At 47.0% G+C, this 19,213-nt stretch overlaps 2 protein-coding genes across 2 annotated transcripts in view; one reads left to right on the top strand and one right to left on the bottom strand.

Moving 5' to 3' along the window:
- Nucleotides 1–54: 54 nt before the first annotated feature.
- Nucleotides 55–9,068, top strand: stx10 (syntaxin 10). The gene is made up of 8 exons (XM_080524148.1): nt 55–96; nt 1,130–1,299; nt 4,903–4,997; nt 5,195–5,257; nt 6,248–6,349; nt 6,611–6,717; nt 7,012–7,106; nt 8,638–9,068. Exons 1-8 carry the CDS (start codon nt 62–64, stop codon nt 8,712–8,714), a joined length of 744 nt encoding a protein of 247 aa, XP_080380274.1. The 5' UTR covers nt 55–61; the 3' UTR covers nt 8,715–9,068.
- Nucleotides 9,069–18,526: 9,458 nt separating this feature from the next.
- nacc1b (nucleus accumbens associated 1, BEN and BTB (POZ) domain containing b) overlaps nt 18,527–19,213 on the bottom strand; it is a gene marked incomplete at its 3' end in the record, with an annotated part of 8,511 nt that continues 7,824 nt past the window's right edge. Inside the window, exons 6-7 of the mRNA XM_080524772.1 lie at nt 19,096–19,193; nt 18,527–18,837 (exon numbers count right to left, since the gene is read on the bottom strand). Of these exons, the coding sequence (XP_080380898.1) occupies nt 18,527–18,837; nt 19,096–19,193 (409 nt within the window). The remainder of the gene's footprint in view (nt 18,838–19,095; nt 19,194–19,213) is intronic.

A 19,213-nucleotide genomic window follows, 5' to 3' on the forward strand; every position in this document is an offset into this window, starting at 1 on the left:
CGGGCGTCACGCCTCAGCGCGCATGCGCCGGTCGGGTTTGGAGTTGAAGGAGCCTACAAACATGTCGCTGGAGGACCCGTTCTTCGTGGTGAAGGGGTAAGGCTCTTCTTAACAAACTATCTTCTAACTTCTATGCGCTTGTAAAAGGATATGAATTGCATTCACCGGTTCCGGGGACAGATTCGGTTGATAACGCAGTGTTGGGAAGTTATCACCTTGTCCGTGGCGAGCTAGTACTAGTGTGCTAGGTAGCTGGCTAGCAGTGAATGCTACGTCTAGGGCTGCGCTCGTACATTAGCTATGAGAGCGCCGGAGCGCACACTGGGTTCAACGTCACAGAGCGACCGAGTAATCTGATTGGACAAGAGTCATTCCACGAGTGCTGATCGGATTTCCAGAGCGCATTTACGAACGCGCTCCACAGCGGAGTCAACGTGTGACCTGAGTAGGGCTATGTTGACAGTCTGGTCTCAAAGAGACTTCGCATGTGGGTGGAGGTGAAGTCTGTATTCGTGTCCTAATACATTCCGCGGAGTTGGCTCGCTAGTTTTGGGCTTTTGCAGTGGGGTTTCACGGAGTGTTGTGAACTCGTGGGCTCCTGTGAAGTGTACACTCCGATTCGTTTGAGGTTGTTTTGGGGGATGTTATGTTGGCGTGGGCGTCAGCCTATTACGGTACAGTCTCGTACTGAGAAATGTTGCCTATGTGTTTTTTTGCAATTTGCAAGCTTTCCTGTGTGTGTGTGTGTGTGTGTGTGTGTGTGTGTGTGTGTGTGTGTGTGTGTGTGTGTGTGTGTGTGTGTGTGTGTATGGAGGAGGAAAGCGAGTCACGAAGTGTGAACTCCACTGGTGGTTGTGTCAGGGAGGGAGAAGGCCCTCCGGTCAGCGTGTGACAATCATTACTTTGTTTATTTTGGCTACCAATTTTAAAGTTGGTTAAACTGTGAACCCATGATTGTACCCATTGCAGCATGAGACACACACACACACACACACACACACACAGACAGACAGACAGACAGACAGACAGACAGACAGACACACAGACAGACAGACAGACAGAGAGAGATGTCATGTTTTGTAGCCTATATGATAGTGTTGTGATCTCCTGTGTGTGTTGTGAATGGCAGGGAGGTGCAGAAGGCCCTGTCTCGTGCGCGGGGCTTGTTTGACCGCTGGGAGGAGCTGCTGCAGGAGGGGACCCAGGTGAGCAGAGATGAGCTGGACTGGAGCACCAACGAGCTCCGCAACTGTCTCAGAGCCATCGACTGGGACCTGGAGGACCTCCATGAGACCATCAGTATCCTAACAGACACACACACACACACACACACACACACACACACACACACACACACACATTCAGGGCTCGACATTAAGGCTTGTCCGGGACAAGTACATTTTATGTTCGGACAATATCCGCAAAAAAGGAATTCCTCCTTCAGTAGTCCGACTGAAAAAGTAATACATGTTTTAATGAGCTATGCCACACCTCGTTCTCGCCGCCTATGAGGCACGGTGTAGCTTGTATCAGACATTCTAACGCTATTGCGTGAGCTTGACCGTTATTAACTCTACTGCTCGCAAAAGTGCCAACCTTCTTGACCGCAAAGTTGGTGTATGTCGATGTATTCTGCCTTGTCAATGTATGCTGCCTTGTCAGTGTATGCTGCCATGTCAATGTAGCTGCCTTGTCAATGTAGCTGCCTTGTCAATGTATGCTGCCATGTCAATGTATGTTGCCTTGTCATTGTAGCTGCCTTGTCAGTGTATGCTGCCTTGTCAATGTATGCTGCCTTGTCAATGTAGCTGCCTTGTCAATGTAGCTGCCTTGTCAATGTAGCTGCCTTGTCAATGTAGCTGCCTTGTCAATGTATGCTGCCATGTCAATGTAGCTGCCTTGTCAATGTAGCTGCCTTGTCAATGTATGCTGCCATGTCAATGTATGTTGCCTTGTCATTGTAGCTGCCTTGTCAGTGTATGCTGCCTTGTCAATGTATGCTGCCTTGTCAATGTATGCTGCCTTGTCAATGTAGCTGCCTTGTCAATGTAGCTGCCATGTCATTGTAGCTGCCTTGTCAGTGTATGCTGCCTTGTCAATGTAGCTGCCTTGTCAGTGTATGCTGCCTTGTCATTGTAGCTGCCTTGTCAGTGTATGCTGCCTTGTCAATGTAGCTGCCATGTCAATGGAGCTGCCTTGTCAATGTAGCTGCCTTGTCAATGTAGCTGCCATGTCAATGGAGCTGCCTTGTCAGTGTAGCTGCCTTGTCAATGTCTGCTGCCTTGTCAGTGTATGCTGCCATGTCAATGTATGCTGCCTTGTCAGTGTAGCTGCCATGTCAATGGAGCTGCCTTGTCAATGTAGCTGCCTTGTCAATGTAGCTGCCTTGTCAATGTAGCTGCCTTGTCAATGTATGCTGCCTTGTCAGTGTAGCTGCCATGTCAATGGAGCTGCCTTGTCAATGTAGCTGCCTTGTCAATGTAGCTGCCTTGTCAATGTAGCTGCCTTGTCAATGTATGCTGCCTTGTCAATGTATGCTGCCTTGTCAATGGAGCTGCCATGTCAATGGAGCTGCCTTGTCAATGTAGCTGCCATGTCAATGTAGCTGCCTTGTCAATGTATGCTGCCTTGTCAGTGTATGCTGCCATGTCAATGTAGCTGCCTTGTCAATGTATGCTGCCATGTCAATGTAGCTGCCATGTCAATGTAGCTGCCTTGTCAATGTAGCTGCCATGTCAATGTATGCTGCCTTGTCAGTGTATGCTGCCATGTCAATGTAGCTGCCTTGTCAATGTATGCTGCCATGTCAATGTAGCTGCCATGTCAATGTAGCTGCCTTGTCAATGTAGCTGCCATGTCAATGTAGCTGCCATGTCAATGTATGCTGCCATGTCAATGTAGCTGCCATGTCAATGTAGCTGCCTTGTCAATGTAGCTGCCATGTCAGTGTAGCTGCCTTGTCAATGTAGCTGCCTTGTCAGTGTATGCTGCCATGTCAATGTAGCTGCCATGTCAATGTAGCTGCCTTGTCAATGTATGCTGCCATGTCAATGTAGCTGCCATGTCAATGTAGCTGCCATGTCAATGTAGCTGCCTTGTCAATGTAGCTGCCATGTCAGTGTAGCTGCCTTGTCAGTGTAGCTGCCTTGTCAATGTAGCTGCCATGTCAATGTATGCTGCCTTGTCAGTGTATGCTGCCTTGTCAATGTATGCTGCCTTGTCAATGTAGCTGCCTTGTCAATGTAGCTGCCTTGTCAATGTATACTGCCTTGTCAATGTAGCTGCCTTGTCAGTGTATGCTGCCTTGTCAATGTAGCTGCCTTGTCAATGTATGCTGCCTTGTCAATGTAGCTGCCTTGTCAGTGTAGCTGCCTTGTCAATGTAGCTGCCATGTCAATGTATGCTGCCTTGTCAATGGAGCTGCCTTGTCAGTGTAGCTGCCTTGTCAATGTAGCTGCCATGTCAATGTAGCTGCCATGTCAATGTAGCTGCCTTGTCAGTGTAGCTGCCTTGTCAGTGTAGCTGCCTTGTCAATGTAGCTGCCATGTCAGTGTAGCTGCCATGTCATTGTAGCTGCCATGTCATTGTATGCGGCCGTGTCAGACAGTCTATGTCCGCTGAGTAGGGGGGGCGGGGAATGTTGTCACACGCTCTCTAACATTTACTGGGCACAATACATCACAATGGTATAAATGTCATACCAAATGAAAGAAGGAAGTCTTGGGAACATATGTGTGGTGGCCTGGGAAAACCCTTCACATGGTGGCATTTTGACATTTTCATTTTTTAATATTTCCATAAATTAGAAGTTCTCAGCTATTCATAACTGGTTGAATGACTGAGATAGCCCTTTATTTTAAAAAGTTATGAGCATTTTAATGTATCATGTCAAAAAAAGTGAAAGGTGATTTCTCCCCCTTTCTCCTCCGGGTCGGGGGAGGAGCCTATGCAGATCGGCCGGTCTCGTTTGTCTGCTTGTGATGCGGTGTTAGTCTGCTCGCCTCGTCGGTATGCGAGGGACAAATCCAATTTTGTGTGTCTTCTAGTTAATATGTTATTACTTTATGCTTATATTGTGAGCATCAGTAAACTGGCAATAACACAGGTGGAAGTATCGTCTCTCCTTTCGCTCATGTGTGCGTGCGTTGCTTAACTGAGAATGAGGAAATGAGGAAATGAGAATGACCTTGTTTCTCTAGCAAACTACCCACCACAAAAACATAAAAATAAGTACTTTCTCTTTTGTTTTCTTAAAATGTTTATTCACCATAATGTAGTATGGAGTTCAAAGTACTAGAATACCACATAATATCAAAATCGCCAAAATCGCGATTTCCATCTATTTTTGCTCTTTGCCACGAACGAACGCCAGCGACATCCGACGGGTTTTCCCAGGCCACCACACATATTTTGAATCATTGATTATATCTTCATATCTTATTTCAGTACAGAGCTGTAGACTGTTAAGTAGACAGTGTGCATTTGTGACAATCAGCGGGTAAATTGTTACACTATGTCGGGCAAGTTGTCACATTGGATTATCAACAAATAAGAACACAACTAATTCATTGTGAATATTGATTATAATTTCAAATTAAATAACAAAAAATTAAAACAATCATCCCTAGAGAATCTGGCAAATCATGCCTTTGAATCAAAACATTAATGCTGGCATGACCCCTTTACTTTAAACTTTGAAATCGAATGTTCTCTGGCGTGCACGTAGACACACACACACACGGACACACACACACGCACATGCATACGCACACACACGCACGCACACACACGCACGCACAGGCACGCACAGGCACACACATCCTCTCTCATCTACTCTCAAGTCACCATAGACATGAATGGAATGCTACGATTGTGTGTGTGTCTGGCCTTGACTTGTCCCAGGCATCGTTGAGTCCAACCCAGGGAAGTTTCGTCTGGGGGAGAATGAGCTCCAGGAGAGGAGGGCCTTTGTGGAGACCACACGGCGGTCTGTCCAGGTCAGTGTGGAGGGGAGTCCAGCTCTGCACAGCTGGGACGTCTCCCCTAGATACAGATCTAATCCATAAGACTAAAGACTGGCTCGCACAGAATGGATGGGAGTCACTTTAGAGTTGTTGCTGTGGGGAATTAGTATCGTAGCAAGGTGTGTGTAATATATATGTGTGTGTGTGTGCGTGTGCGTGTGCGTGTGCAGGAGATGAAGGACCAGCTCGCCAGCCCCTCTGCTGTGGCCCAGGCCGAGAAGAAGAACAGACAGGTCAGTACTAGGGCTGGGTTAAAAAAATCGATTTCCCGATTCTGAGTCGATCTTCATTGAATGAGCGATTATCGATTCATAAATCCCGAGATCGATCTTTCATGCATTTTCCTGCTTGCAGCTTCAACCCGCAACGAGATCTCGTGGCCAGATCTCACGCTACAAGAATTTATCATATCTCACGCAACGAGAGGTCTCAACACTGTAAAATCTAAAAACATGGCGATGGCAGGGACACTCAAGTCACCACCAGGCTTAAAGGCAGATGTCTGGGTGCATTTTGCATGTACAAATTATGACGATAGAGATGAGCAGGACAAAAGCAAAGCCATATGCAAGCTGTGCGCAGTGGAGGTTAAATTTTGTGGAAACACCACAAATCTACGGAACCACTTATTGAGGCATCACCCTGACGTGAAACATGGAAAAGCGGATCCGAAACAAGCCTCGCTGATAAAGACGTTTGGTTGCAAATTACAATCAAATTCTCTTTGCACATTTTTATTTTGTATATAACATATACATATATATATATATTATGCAAATAAGCTATTTGAGACAGTCCTGAGGGATATGTGATGTCTTGTTTACCGATAGGCTATGTTTGTAGCCCCTTTATTTACACTGGCTGCAGTAAAGCACGTTAAAAAGCACTTTTTGTAGTGTCTGATTTAGCAAAATGTTACATTCATGTAACTGCTTTGGAGTCAATTCTTATGTTTAACAATGCTACATGTTATAGGGTTCCTTGAACCATTTATAGCATTAGTTCTGAGAATCTCTTCATATTCAAGGAAAATTGATATTGTAACTAAATCGAATCGAATCGTGAATCGAATCGAATCGGGAGCTGTGAATCGGAATCGAATCGTTTTGGGAAATCAGTGGCGATACCCAGCCCTAGTCAGTACACACACAAACACACACACACACACCCCTATAGAGACACACACCCCTATAGAGACACACACTAACACTCTACTCTCCCAGGCTCTGATGGGCGCGTCGGGGCAGGACAAGATCGATGGTCTGGAGCCTCACCTGGTGTCTGCTAACTCCCGCTACATCCAGGACCAGCAGGAACAACAACAGGTAGGACGGACGGACGGACGGACGGACGGAGGGAGGGAGGGAGGGAGGGAGGGAGGGATGGAGCAAAGGGAGATGGGAGAAATGGGTGATAAGTGAGCAAGTGACAGAAGGTATGGAGAAAAGGAATGTGGGCTGATGGACTGGTAAAAGAGAGGAGTGATGGAGAAGGGGATCAAGGGTTTATGATGACGATGACGAAGGGTAATGATGATGAAGGGTAATGATGATGGATTCTCTCTCTCTCTCTCTCTCTCTCTCTAGTTGATAATGCAGGACCAGGATGAGCAGCTGGAGCTGGTGTCAGGCAGCATCAGAGTACTGAAAGACATGTCAGGACGGATCGGAGACGAGCTAGACGAACAGGCAGTGTAAGAGTGACACACACACACACACACACACACAACCACAACCACACACTGTAATATACCTCAATCCACCTGGTGAGGGGCGGGGTGGGAACAGGAGTGGTGTATGTAAACTCTCCACCCAGTTAGAGGGAGACAGACAGGAAGCCTTGGAGAGGAAGAATGTCTGATTATTATTGTTGGAAACATTCCTCAGACACTTACCCTAACTGTGTGTGTGTGTGTGTGTGTCTGTGTCTGTGTCTCTGTGTGCGTGTCTGTCTCTCTGTGTGCGTGTCTGTGTCTCCTTGGCTACAGTATGTTGGGAGAGTTTGGTGATGAGATGGACCAGACAGGATCCAGGATGGACTCGGTGCTCAAGAAGATGGAGAAGGTTTCTCACATGACCAGCAGTAAGTAGAGGGGGAGGAGGTGTCACATGACGAGGGGGCCTCATTTATAAAACTGCGTAGGATTGACGTGAAAAGGTTGCGTACGAACGAAAGCCAGAACACAGTGCGTACGTACGTCCCACGCCGGTTACCCTTTATAAATCACTATCAACTGAACATTTTGCACACGTGAACGATTGTCTTGTCCCACCATTTTAACGCCCATAGTTGTCTATAAATGGTCAGTGAAACACCCCTAATTAATATGAATCGAGTTTCGTCCAAGTTTGATTTTTATAAACCCCAAAGTTTGCGTAAAAGTGGCGTACGCCTTCTTTTAGGGATGCACCGAAATGAAAATTCTTGGCCGAGGCCGAAGCCGAATTTAAGGAAACACTTGGCCGAATACCGAATGTGTATCGGCAGTTTTTAATTTTTATCATTGCATAAACTAAATACATTTTGCTTTTTATTCATGCTTCTCAAAGAAAGAAATTGAGATTGAAAAAAAAGAACTTTTATATATAACTTATTATAACTAATTATCGTGGGATTTAATCTCTACTGCTTTCCAGGGTTCAAGTTAATGATATTCATGATTTGTCTCTACATAGGCTTCAGGAAGTATTTAGACCCCTTCACTTTTTTCACTTTTTTGAATAAATTTGCCATCAATCCACACACAGTACCCCATAATCTAAGTAAAAACGTTTTTTAATGTTTGCAAATGTATTAAAATGTAAATACAGAAATACCTCATGTACATAAGTATTCAGACCCTTTGTCACTCTTAAAATTAGGTCAAATGCTAAATGTCTTCAACAAGTCATTCAACACGTTGAATTGAGTCCACCTGAGTGTAAGGATAATAGTTCATGTTATTTCAGAATGAATATCTTTTGTTTTTATAGTCTCTGGTTTGCATAGAAACCACCGCATGATACAGCTGCATGTCATAAACTCGTGTAGAACAGCTGGGAGTCTGAATATGTTTTCAACAAGGCAACAACTCTGCTTCTCACTCCAATTTTAAATTGAGCTACGACTGCTAAGCTAACTAGCTAGATGAGTGTTGCGTTCGTAAAGTCGCTCTGAGAGCGCTGGAGCGCACACTGGGCCCGACGTCATAGAGAAACCGAGTCATTTGATTGGACGAGAGGCATTCCACGAGTGCTGATCGGATTTCCTGAGTGAATTTACGAACGCAGCCAGTTTTGAAAGCGAGTCGCCGCGCGCCTGTTGAGAGTTATATTTAATTGTATTGCGTCATCAAAACACGGCCACTATTCGGTGGTAAACATTCGGTGTTTTCACACATTCGGCCGAATACCGAATGTGCTTTATTTTGCGATATTCGGCCGAATACATTCGGTGGCCGAATGTTCGGTGCATCCCTACCTTCTTTTGTGCGTACGCAATGTTTAGAAATGAGACTTTTTTTTCTCTCTCTCTCTTTCTCCTCTCTGACACACACTAAAAGAGCTCTCTGTCTCTCTCTCGCCCCTCCTCCCTCCAGATCAGTGTGTGTGTGACGGTGTGTTGTGTGTTTCAGGCAGGAGACAGTGGTGTGCCATAGGAGTGCTGGTGGCCATCATGATCGTGGTCCTCATCCTCATTTTTGCCATCTGAGTACAGACCTCCTCTCCTCCCCTCACTGCTCTTCCACACTCACCCTCTCCTCCCTGGGAGCTGCCAGGTGACAACCAGATGGAGGGACAGAGGAATGGATGCAGGATTGGATAGATGGATTGATAACACTCCTCCCTCCTATTTCTCCTGCACAGAGGGGGAATCAGTCCAGACAATTACTCTCTCTCTCTCTCTCTGTTTCTCTCTCTCTCTCTCTGTTTCCTTCTGATCACTTTCTCCTTTCATTCTCTTTTGTCTTCCTCCCTCCGTGCATATGAATGTCTCTGTATCTCCCCTGATAGCAGAGGAGGACTGACCAGTGATGTAAGGTCACGGTTGCAATATTGTGTCCATTCAGGCAAAGTTCACTCAACCATTTGAATTGTGTGGACAACGGTAACGATAGGGAGCGTCTGGGCGGGGAGGGGAGTCGATGTCGCTTAAGCTATTTTTATATAGGTGTATACTATACGGTTCCAATTGCAGTAAATGACGTGTGCCTGCTTTTCTGAATCTTGACTACTGGAGAAGGTAAAAGTTCTTCTCCGGCTCGGATCTGAGGGTCAGATTTTCCTCCTGGTCCTCGTTATGGTTATGGTTAGTACTGAGTGCAGGAATCTGATGGTAGATGTGTGATTAGGAAGAGGTCTTGTCCGTTGGAATTGGCTTCACCATAGTAACGGACGAAGAACAGTTGCTGGGCAGGACCTGTCGCAGCACGACAAGCTCATCTGGACCTCTAGCTCCCCCTTGTGGTCTAGGGTGGTCACGTCCGTTTCATTTCATAACATTGGGCAACTCACACACACACACACACACGTCATTGAGGTGCATATAATATTGTGTAAATATAAATGATGTTAATGCTTTTCTTTTCCTGTTCACATGCTTTTGAAATGTTGCCATACGGTGGTGCGTGGTTGTGGCTCTTAAGGTACCTGACAGGGATCGTGCCTCCCACTTCTCCCGTGTCTGAAAGAACGTACACCGCGCCCGCCTCTGTCCTGGTTACGAGTCAGTCACGGGTCATTGAACTCATCAAAGTATCACATATGGGGATGTATATCGATTTGTATTGTAATTCTCCTCCTGCCTGAGAAGGGAAAAATCTTAGCTAACGTTCAGCCACTTGAACGGACACGTCTCATGTTTCCCTAGTGCCACGGGGCAGTGTTAGTCATGTTCCTCACAGCAAGACTGTCGCTGCCTCCTTGGGAGAGAATGTACGGTGTAAATAACCCACAAAATGGCTGCCTCCTTTGTCTGCCTCCACGCCTGTTTATATAAACATGTCAGTGTACAATGAGCTAGCCTAACAGGTCGGTGTTCTGCCCTCATTCCCTCCCAGGAATGACAGGTTTCAGGTTCTAATATTTATATTGGTCTTTCATCCAATAGCAACCAAGCTCTACTACTCAGCACATATCCATACCAAACCATGGGAAGTGTTCCAAATGTAGAATGTTCATCGACACCTTAACCAAAAGAATGAATCCCACCCACAAGCTGGTGCTCTGTGTTTTCTCCCCTTGTCTTGGAACAGGGGTCCTCACCAACACTTCCAGCCTAGCTGTAATGTTGACAAGAAAAAAACACTCCTTTTGTACATGCACTCTAAAGACTGTATTATAAATAAATGTTTGCCTTTATTGTAGTTTCTTGGGTGAAAAATCCACACTTGTTCTTAATAAATCGTATGCTTTTAAGTTTTAACCCTTTGGCCACGTGTCTTTTTGTCTTTTTTAGGTGTGACCTAAGCCTGGGTGTAGAAACTACACTAAACTATTACTGATGGAAGTGTTGTGGTAGTTATTACAGGTCAAGCTGTCACACTGACAGCAACGCTATGATTCGTCATGCTAGTCTATTATGTAGTCTACATAATATTGTAAGCCATAAATCAAGAGAGGATCTGTAGTATTAGCACAGGGAAGAATGCCTTCTCGTACAAACCGGATACACAATTATGTCTAAGAAGTACTAATAAGTAAAACAGCATATCAATGAACACATACAGGAAAGAAAACACACAAGCCATACATATTTGTTACAAACCTTTTATTAAGATACTCAAGATTTTTTTTCCTCTTTTTTCAGACTTTTCGTTTTTTTTTTTTTACAGTAGTTAATGTGCAATTATTTTGTATTATTGGGTCACAGTTAGGAATTCACAAAGTTATTGGCACTTGGAACACAGAAGAAACACTGGCATGTACATGGGTGGGGGGGCAGGGGGGACACGGCAGGTTAAGGGGGGCATATTCTTTGACATCAGTAGACACTACTGCATTGGGTTTCCAAAAGCGGTATTTATTTTTATTTTTTTCTGGGTAATAATAATTATAATAATAATAATAATACCTCATGCTGCGAGTGCACATCTAACAATCAAACTTCAATAGTGCTTCTATGTATAATGTACAGTTTTATATATTTATATATTTATAGTGGAAAAAAAGATCTGCAGATCCCCAACAACACCAGAGACGCAAAACAAAGAGAGAGTCATTCTCGGTTGCTATGGTAATAATTAAGTCGCCCCGTCTCTCTCTGTGTATATCTGAGGTAAAACTGTCTCGCATTGAATAACATTCAGGTCTCCTCAGTTGATACCTGACTGGAGCTATTCAATGTGGATAAGATCCTGTTGTAGCCTTTATTCCCTGTTCTCTTGTACATGTTTCCAACTGAGGAAAAAAGCAACTGCAGCCAAAAAAGCCTTCAAAGCGCAAGTCTCTTGATACTGAGGGCTATGGCTGAGAGCATAGGAGGTAACTGTCTTTAACTGCATGATAAACACACACAGGGACCACCGTCAAGTAGCTACCCTGTGTGTTTGTGTGTGGAGTAATGTAAATACAGGTCTCTGGTGCGATGGTTCATTGAAATAGGAATAATAGTAAATGTCTCTGGATAGAAGTCTACAGGTTGCTGTCAGCGGCAGAAAAATGCACAGATTTGCACGCAGGAAACATACATGGATTGACAGGCCGCAATGCAGAGAGCCGGGTGGATGGGAGAGGTCTCAAAGAGGAAAAGGTGGGGGCGCATGGAGAGATCCATACATTAGATGGATGGATGGACCAGGTTCTCTTAAACCCTCTCCCCCATCTTTGTTCCCACGTATACAAATACTTTGTCTGCGTATACACATACAGACGCAAAAAACATAATCTTGTATGTTCAAAAGGACAACTCCTCATCTACCCTCCACCCGTAGCCCAAACTAAGGCCCTCCCCTTCCCTCCCCTCCGTCACCTCACCCCCCTCTGCAGAAGAGAGATGTGTAGTCTCCACTCCACTCCCAGAGCCCGCCTGGGGAGGGGGTGGTGGGCACATCGATAACATCGACAACAAGAAAAACGGCAAAAATACGAAATAAAAAGGAATAATAGTACAAAAGAAATTATACAGAAAAAAAGGAACTACAAAAAAAAAATGAAAAAAAAGAACCCTCACAAAGAGTCGATTCCCCATTTCCCCCCAAAACCCAAGGATCCCACTGCTGCCACCAGTGTCCCTACTCCAGACCTGGTCAGAGACTAGAGAGCGTGTTCACAAGGTGCCGAGGCGCTGGCTCGCGGTACCTCTCAGGACCGTGAGCGCTCACCCAAAGGTGCTTTTTTAGGATTATTTCACCCTCTCTTTTTCTCTTTTTCATGTGCGGAGCGAGGGACAACAATAGTGACAAGTAGCAAGATAAACAAACGGACAGACAGATGGACACATCGAAGCACAACAGCCAATGCTCTTCCATCCGTAAATTGAGTCAGTAATATCAAATCAACTGACAAAACATTTACCCTTATGTATTAACAAATCACACTGCATAACACATTAAAACAGTAATATATTTACTCATCTTAAAATCTCCATTTTGGAATGAAAAGTAAAGGACTTTAAAGCTCAGTTTAACAATGCAGCGCCACTGCCCCCTGTTGGTTAGATACGTGTAACTACAGGTACTGTGGGAGGTCCCTCCCTCTGTGAGCTGCAATGACAATACCTGCCACCAGATGGCCACACACATGATTCAGCCAACAGAGCATTTCCTCTGGAACAGCAGATGTGAGAGCCAAGTGATGTCAAGAGCAGGGCCATTAACTGTCATGGCTTCTGGGCAGGGATCTGGACAATGTAAATGGTTATTTCCTGTAGGGATTTTTTTTCCAGAAATACTTCCTAAGACAAGGAGAGCCTCTTATGTGCTTTCGACAGTCCATCCACCTGCCCGTTTCCAATAGTTCAACACCCCCCCCATCCCCACCCCTAACCCCCACCAACACAGTTTCAGTACAGTAATCCACCCCTCCTGTCCAGCAACTAAACTGCCCCCTCCCAATCTTCTATTCAGCACTTCAGTCATACAACAATGCAAAAATACAGTATGTGGTTCTCTTTCTCTAGCTATTTTACAGGTTTCCATGGTTTCTCCTTTAATGTGACACTTGGCATCTCTAACGTGTTAATGTGTAATTAGTAGCATCTGTTTAAGAACCTAAAACACTACAGTACACTATCGAATGCAAAAAAACACCAAAATAATACAATGAAGTAAAAACGAAAACGGAAAAAAAAACGTCAATGGTCTGAAATGTCTACAAAGCTCTTCTAAAAGAAAGAAAAAAAAAACATGGTCTAGTATATATATGTTTTTTTGTGTTTTTAATCTTTTTTTAAACATCTCTGGCCCCCTCGATTTCAACCTCATTCATAAAATGGTGTGCTTGGAGAGTGTTCCCCATTGATTACACACTCGTCTTTTTTCCTCATTCTACCTCTCCTGTCCTTTCAGTAGCGCTGGGCTCCCTCTGGTCATCGCCCTCTCTCCAAAGTAAAAAAACAGACAGACAGACAGACATTACTGAGGAAATATCCCTTCACTATTTGCGTCTGAACTACGCCTAGCTTTCTCTATCCCCCCCCCCCCCCCGCCACCCCGCATACCCCAAGATTCTCATTGCCGCTAAAGCTTAGCTTCTCTATTCAGACTCATAATCCATGACCCCCCCCCTTTCCCGCCCCTCCCTCACATAAACAAACACCCAAATATTTATCTTTGTGGCAAAAGGCCAGGGGAGGATCCCCCCCCCCCCCTCCCCATCTCTGTCTCTCAGCCTCTCTTTCTTTGTCTTGATTGCAGCGCCTCGTAAATGACAGGAGCCTGCCGCAATGCCTCGTCACACTGCCTGTCTCAGGAGATACTTCACCAACAGGTCTCTTCGTGAAGGAGATTAGACAATAGAACCACTCCTTCCTCCCTCCCTCCCTCCCTCTCTCTCTCCCTCTTCCCACTCAAGTCAATAACGATTTTTAAAAGAAAATGTCAGTTGGAATAACAATAGTCTCCTTGATATTTCCATCTGGGCTGGCTAGGTCCTGGCTAGGTGCTCTGTACATGGTGAGCCAGGGAGACAGACACAGCCGCGGCCTCGTCTCATTCCCGATAGAAAAGGTGCAGAAAACACACAGTCAGACTAGTCTCCCCGCGGGGACGGACGGACGCCACCCACACACGCCACACACACACACACACAGCCAGCCACACATTCAGCCACACACACACGCAATGTCATACATACACATGGACCGCACACACATGGACTGTGACACATGAATGCTATGCACATATGCACAAACATATACACACACACACACACACACACACACCCCACACATCCATCCATACACACACACACACTAAGTCATCCCATCCGGCAGCCCCATCTGTTGTTTAGACAGTAACCACACCAACGCCCCCCACCCACCCCCTATATACACACACACACACACACACACACACACACACACACACACACACACACACACACACACACACTGACTCAGTCATTCTCTGAGCTGGGCGAGGCTGCAGCCATTTGCTGAGATCTGGGTCATAAAGTGAAAATTGAATTGAAGGAGAAGAAAAAAGAAAAGTGAAGCAGCCAAATCAGATTAGGACTTCAATGGGATTTGATGGTTTGTTTAGGGAAGGCGTTACTGTTTGATGCCTCTGTCTGGACACTGTCTCCCTGTACCAGCTATGTGTGTGTGTGTGTGTGTGTACGTGAGTGTGTGTGTGTGTGTGTGTGAGCGAGTGTGTCTGTGTGCACTGTGGAGCTTTGTAACCTCCCAGATTTGTTTGCGGGTGTGCATGTGTGACATTGCATGACGAGTGTGTGTGTGTGTGTGTGTGTGTGGCTGGATAGATGGATGCGTGCGCGTCTGGGGATTCTGAGAATTAGTCACGCAGCTTTAGAATGTCCCAGATGTGCATGTGCTCTGGTGTCTCTCCCCTACATGCATACATATACGGTATATATATATATAAAGAACCTCCATCTCCTGTCTGCCTGCGTCTGCACTGTACGTGTCTCTCACTGAGTCAGACAAAAACAAACAAAGTCCTCTCATCCCGACCTCCGCACATACCGCCCACCCACACACACGGTGGAGCGTGCACGCGGCTCACACACACACACGCACTCACATTTACGAAGCTGCACACCCAAACCACCAACACACACCGATAGGCACGCGCAATTGGGACCACGCACACACACACACGCGCGCACACACACACACGTATGCAGCACATCGGACCAGACGCAGAATCATCCTGTTACAGACATGCGCATTGAGAGAACACACACACACACACACACACACACACACACTTTCCCTCGCTCCTGCAGTCAAAGCTCTTCGCCTGGAGAGGCAGACATTAACATGCATGACTCCATAAATGGCAACGAAGGGAAGAGAGGGGAAAAAAAACTCCAAACAAAAAAAAGAACAGCGAGACACACACGCAGGCAGGCGCGCGCGCGCACACACACACACACACACACACACACACACACACACACACCAGCACGCATGCATTCACACTGAACCATCCAAGCGTCTCGCCCGCCGTCCTGTCCCCCCCCCCCCCCTGCCTCCCTCCCTCCCCCCCTCCCTCCCTCGGGAGACAGACTGTCCTCTTCCACTCTTCTCCTCCCTCTCACTCACTCACTTTCAGGCACACTCCTTTTCCTTTAAGGCAGCGTTTTAAACAAACGCATTTCAAAAACAAATGTGCAAATGTCTCAATTCTCTCTTTCTTTTTAAATTTGTTTCCTCCCTCTCTTTATCTCAAGTCTGTGATAGGATTTGGTTAAGTCTCCAGGGATCGTACCACATGTTTACAGGGTCGGGGGGGGGGGGTAAAAGCTCTGGACCCCCAACCTAGTGCCCAAACACTTTCAGGAACCTCGGCTCTTTGACAATTAGCCTTTTATATCAAAAAGACAAAAGATTTACCTCGATATACAAAACAGAACATACGTAAACATTGCCTCTCTCAAAAGCCAGGCCAAAAAGCTGATACTTAACACTGATCTAAACAGTTTTTTCATTTCCAGATATATAAAAAAAACAACTCACTTCTGTTTTTGGTTGTTTGAAAAGGGGCATTCCAATGTAATATCCAAGTCTTTCATGCCCCCCCCCCCCCTCCCCCATCGCCATGTTCATGTACCACTCTGTTTCGGTGTTTATCTTAGCAGTCCAAGTGTGGGAAATGTGTTACGTTTGACCTCTCACCTCTGACACACTGTGTGTGTGTGTGTGTGTGTGTTTGTGTCATTCTACGCCAAACACAAAGAACACAAAGCAGGCCTCCGTTGACTGGACCGTTGGACCACCATGACAAACCACAGAACCAACTCTGATAACCATAACAACCGCCACTATGAACCCGCCACCATCGACGCTCACATCATAAGGTGCTTTCCTCCTCACCCGCTCCCGCTCCCCCTCCCCCATCTCACACCTCACCCATGAGGACATTCTCAAGCCGTCATTCACCCAATCACTGATGAGCTGGAGGACATTGATCAGAGTGGGGCTTCTTGACGACACCCCCTCCCCCCCCTCATCTGAGTGGTTTTAACACTGTTCTACATTAGGGTGTTGCATGGCTGTCTGTGTGCTGCGGCTGCATTGGTCAGAGAGCACAGGCGTGTGTGTGTGTCCCCGGGACGCAGTCTCTCTCTCACACACACACACACACACACACACACACACACACACACACAATACAGTGATGGATGAAGAAGTGGGCCAGGCATGTGAGAACTCGCCGTCTGGCCTCCCTCTCCCCGCAGCAGCACACGTGACATCAAACACGCATGTGCCCCCACACACACACGCACACGCACACGCACACACCTCGTACCAATGCCTCATTTAGCACCATTGTCCACATCAGGGGGGACGACATCAAGAGAGTAGTGCTTGAGGGTACTTAAGGCCTACGTCAACAGCACCACTGTCCCTAAGACACCCCCACCTCACCCCTCCCTCCCTCCCTCCCTCCCTCCCTCCCTCCCCAACTCTTTAACCAAATCTAATACAAAATGGTGCCTCCTCCCCCCCCCCCCCCCCCCCCCCCACACAAAGACTTACTAACACACATCAACACCTTATCCACGACGTGGCGAGTCAACAACGGGCAGAGACTGGTGGATCTAGTAGTATCTGGAGAGGGCCTGCTCATGCAACTTTAGTACATGGGTCATTTCCTTCAAACGTTGATAAAGGGCGATGGGCGTGAGCTCACTAGGTTCAGGGTGGAGGGGGTGTTTAAAAGCACAGTAAACAAACCGCCTCTCCCTCCTCTCTCTCTCTCTCTCTCTCTTTCGGGTACATACAATAGACAGAATCCATATTGCATCGAATTCGACCAGAGACTCGTCCATTCATTCATTCATTCGTAAATTCTTAACAACCCTCTGTAACAGATTTCCTCTTGGTTCGGGAGGTTCTTGGCAAAGTCCAAAACACATAGGAAAAGAAAATACGAGAAATGACAAATCGAAAGCGAAAAAATACAAAGAAGAAAATAATCAAAGTAAAAAAAAAGAAAAAAAAGGAAGAATGGTCAACTTTTCTTGTGGAGGGAGGGGGGGGGAGATTGGAGGGAGGGGAAGGTGGGGGGTCCAAAAGTCGTGCCAATATACAGAATACCATAAACCCTTTAACCCTCCCCCCCCCCCAATAATAGCCTTCAATGGGACTTCCAGCGTCTCTTTTATAAACTGATGAATACAATCTAGTGTCCTCAGACCGACAGGTGCCTGGACGCTTCAAAACGGATACATTCATTATCAAGACAGTGTTATCAGACGGGCAGGAAGAGACACCACCCCCCCCCCCTCCCCCCCTAAAGGCCCACCCTCCCCCCACCTCTCCTAGGGAATGTGTTTCAGCGATATGGAAAGGGGGAGAGAAAGGGGCCTTGCCAATCGTGGTTAAAAAAAACAAAAACAAATATGGACACAACCAAAAAGGGATCTAACAAAAAGGACATGAGAATTTCTCCTGTCTCCTTACTTAAGAACCCCCCTCCCCCTCCCCCTCCCCCTCCCCCCTCCTCTCCTTTCTTCCAACTTCTCCCTCTCTCTATCCATTCATCTCTCTCTCTCTCTCTCTCTCTCTCCCCCCCCCAACAGACTCTGTACAGGATTGTGGGATGGAGAGAGAGAGAGAGAGAGAAAGGGAGGAAGGGATGGTAGGAAGAATATTAAGATCTGACAACCCCCCCAGGAAAAGGGGGGGGGAGATTAAGATGTGAAAGACGGACAAGAACATAAAATAGGAAGGAAGGCGTCACCTGGGAGACAGGGGGTGACACCAGAGGAGGGGGGGGTGGCGGGGTGGGGACGACGACCTAGGAAAGGTCACATGGGGTCGGGGGGGGTCATGGAATCACGGGAGGCGGGGCTGACCCCCGCCGCCGCCGCCGCCGCCCACAGCTCCAACTCACTTCAGAACAAAGTGCTGCCGTCTCCGCCCACCCCCCCCAGGCCGTCCGCCACCGAGGTGCCGGCGTCGCTCTGCTGGGCCGCCGCGGCCTCCAGGGAGGCGGGGTCAAAGCCGTGCTCCGCCCCCAGGGCGTCGGCCTCCAGCTTGACGGCGTCGGGGAGGAAGGCGGAGTAGGCGTCGCCCTCGGCCATCAGCAGCTTCAGCTTGGGGATCCAGCTCTTGCGGACGACGCGGCGCGCGTTGGTGCACATGTCCGCCGCGATGGCGTTCATCTCGCTCTCCTTGAAGCTGGGCGCAAAGTTCTGACAGTAAACTGGGAGGGAGGGAGGGAGGGAAAGTTCAGTTCAGTTAAATGGTCTTGGAAGTACTGAGCGGTGACAAATATGGGGAGTGTTTCACGCCAAACAAACATCTGTGTCCTCCGTCAGAGGACGCTGTGTTAGAAAAAAACGGCGAAATTCAACATCGTTCAGACCAGGTATGATTCTCTGTCAGGCAGAGTAAAGAACTGCATCAGGATAGCATAGTACTGTACAGTCGTATAGTGTGTGTGTGTGTGTGTGTGACTCACATTTAACGGAGTGCAGGACTCTGTTGTCCAAGGGCTTGCGGCTGGGGTCGTTGGTAGAGGAGCGGATACCCGTCCCACAACTGTTGGCCAGGGTGCTCCTGAGAGAGAGAGAGAGGGG

Source organism: Nansenia antarctica, assembly GCF_963989245.1.
Source record: "Nansenia antarctica genome assembly, chromosome: 2".
NCBI classification, from domain to species: Eukaryota; Metazoa; Chordata; class Actinopteri; order Argentiniformes; family Microstomatidae; genus Nansenia; species Nansenia antarctica.

Coding starts and splice junctions, on each gene's coding strand:
- stx10 (XM_080524148.1), top strand. CDS start 62: ATGTCGCTGGAGGACCCGTTCTTCGTGGTGAAGGG. Junction 97..1,129: donor CCGTTCTTCGTGGTGAAGGG/GTAAGGCTCTTC, acceptor TGTGAATGGCAG/GGAGGTGCAGAAGGCCCTGT. Junction 7,107..8,637: donor GGTTTCTCACATGACCAGCA/GTAAGTAGAGGG, acceptor TGTGTGTTTCAG/GCAGGAGACAGTGGTGTGCC.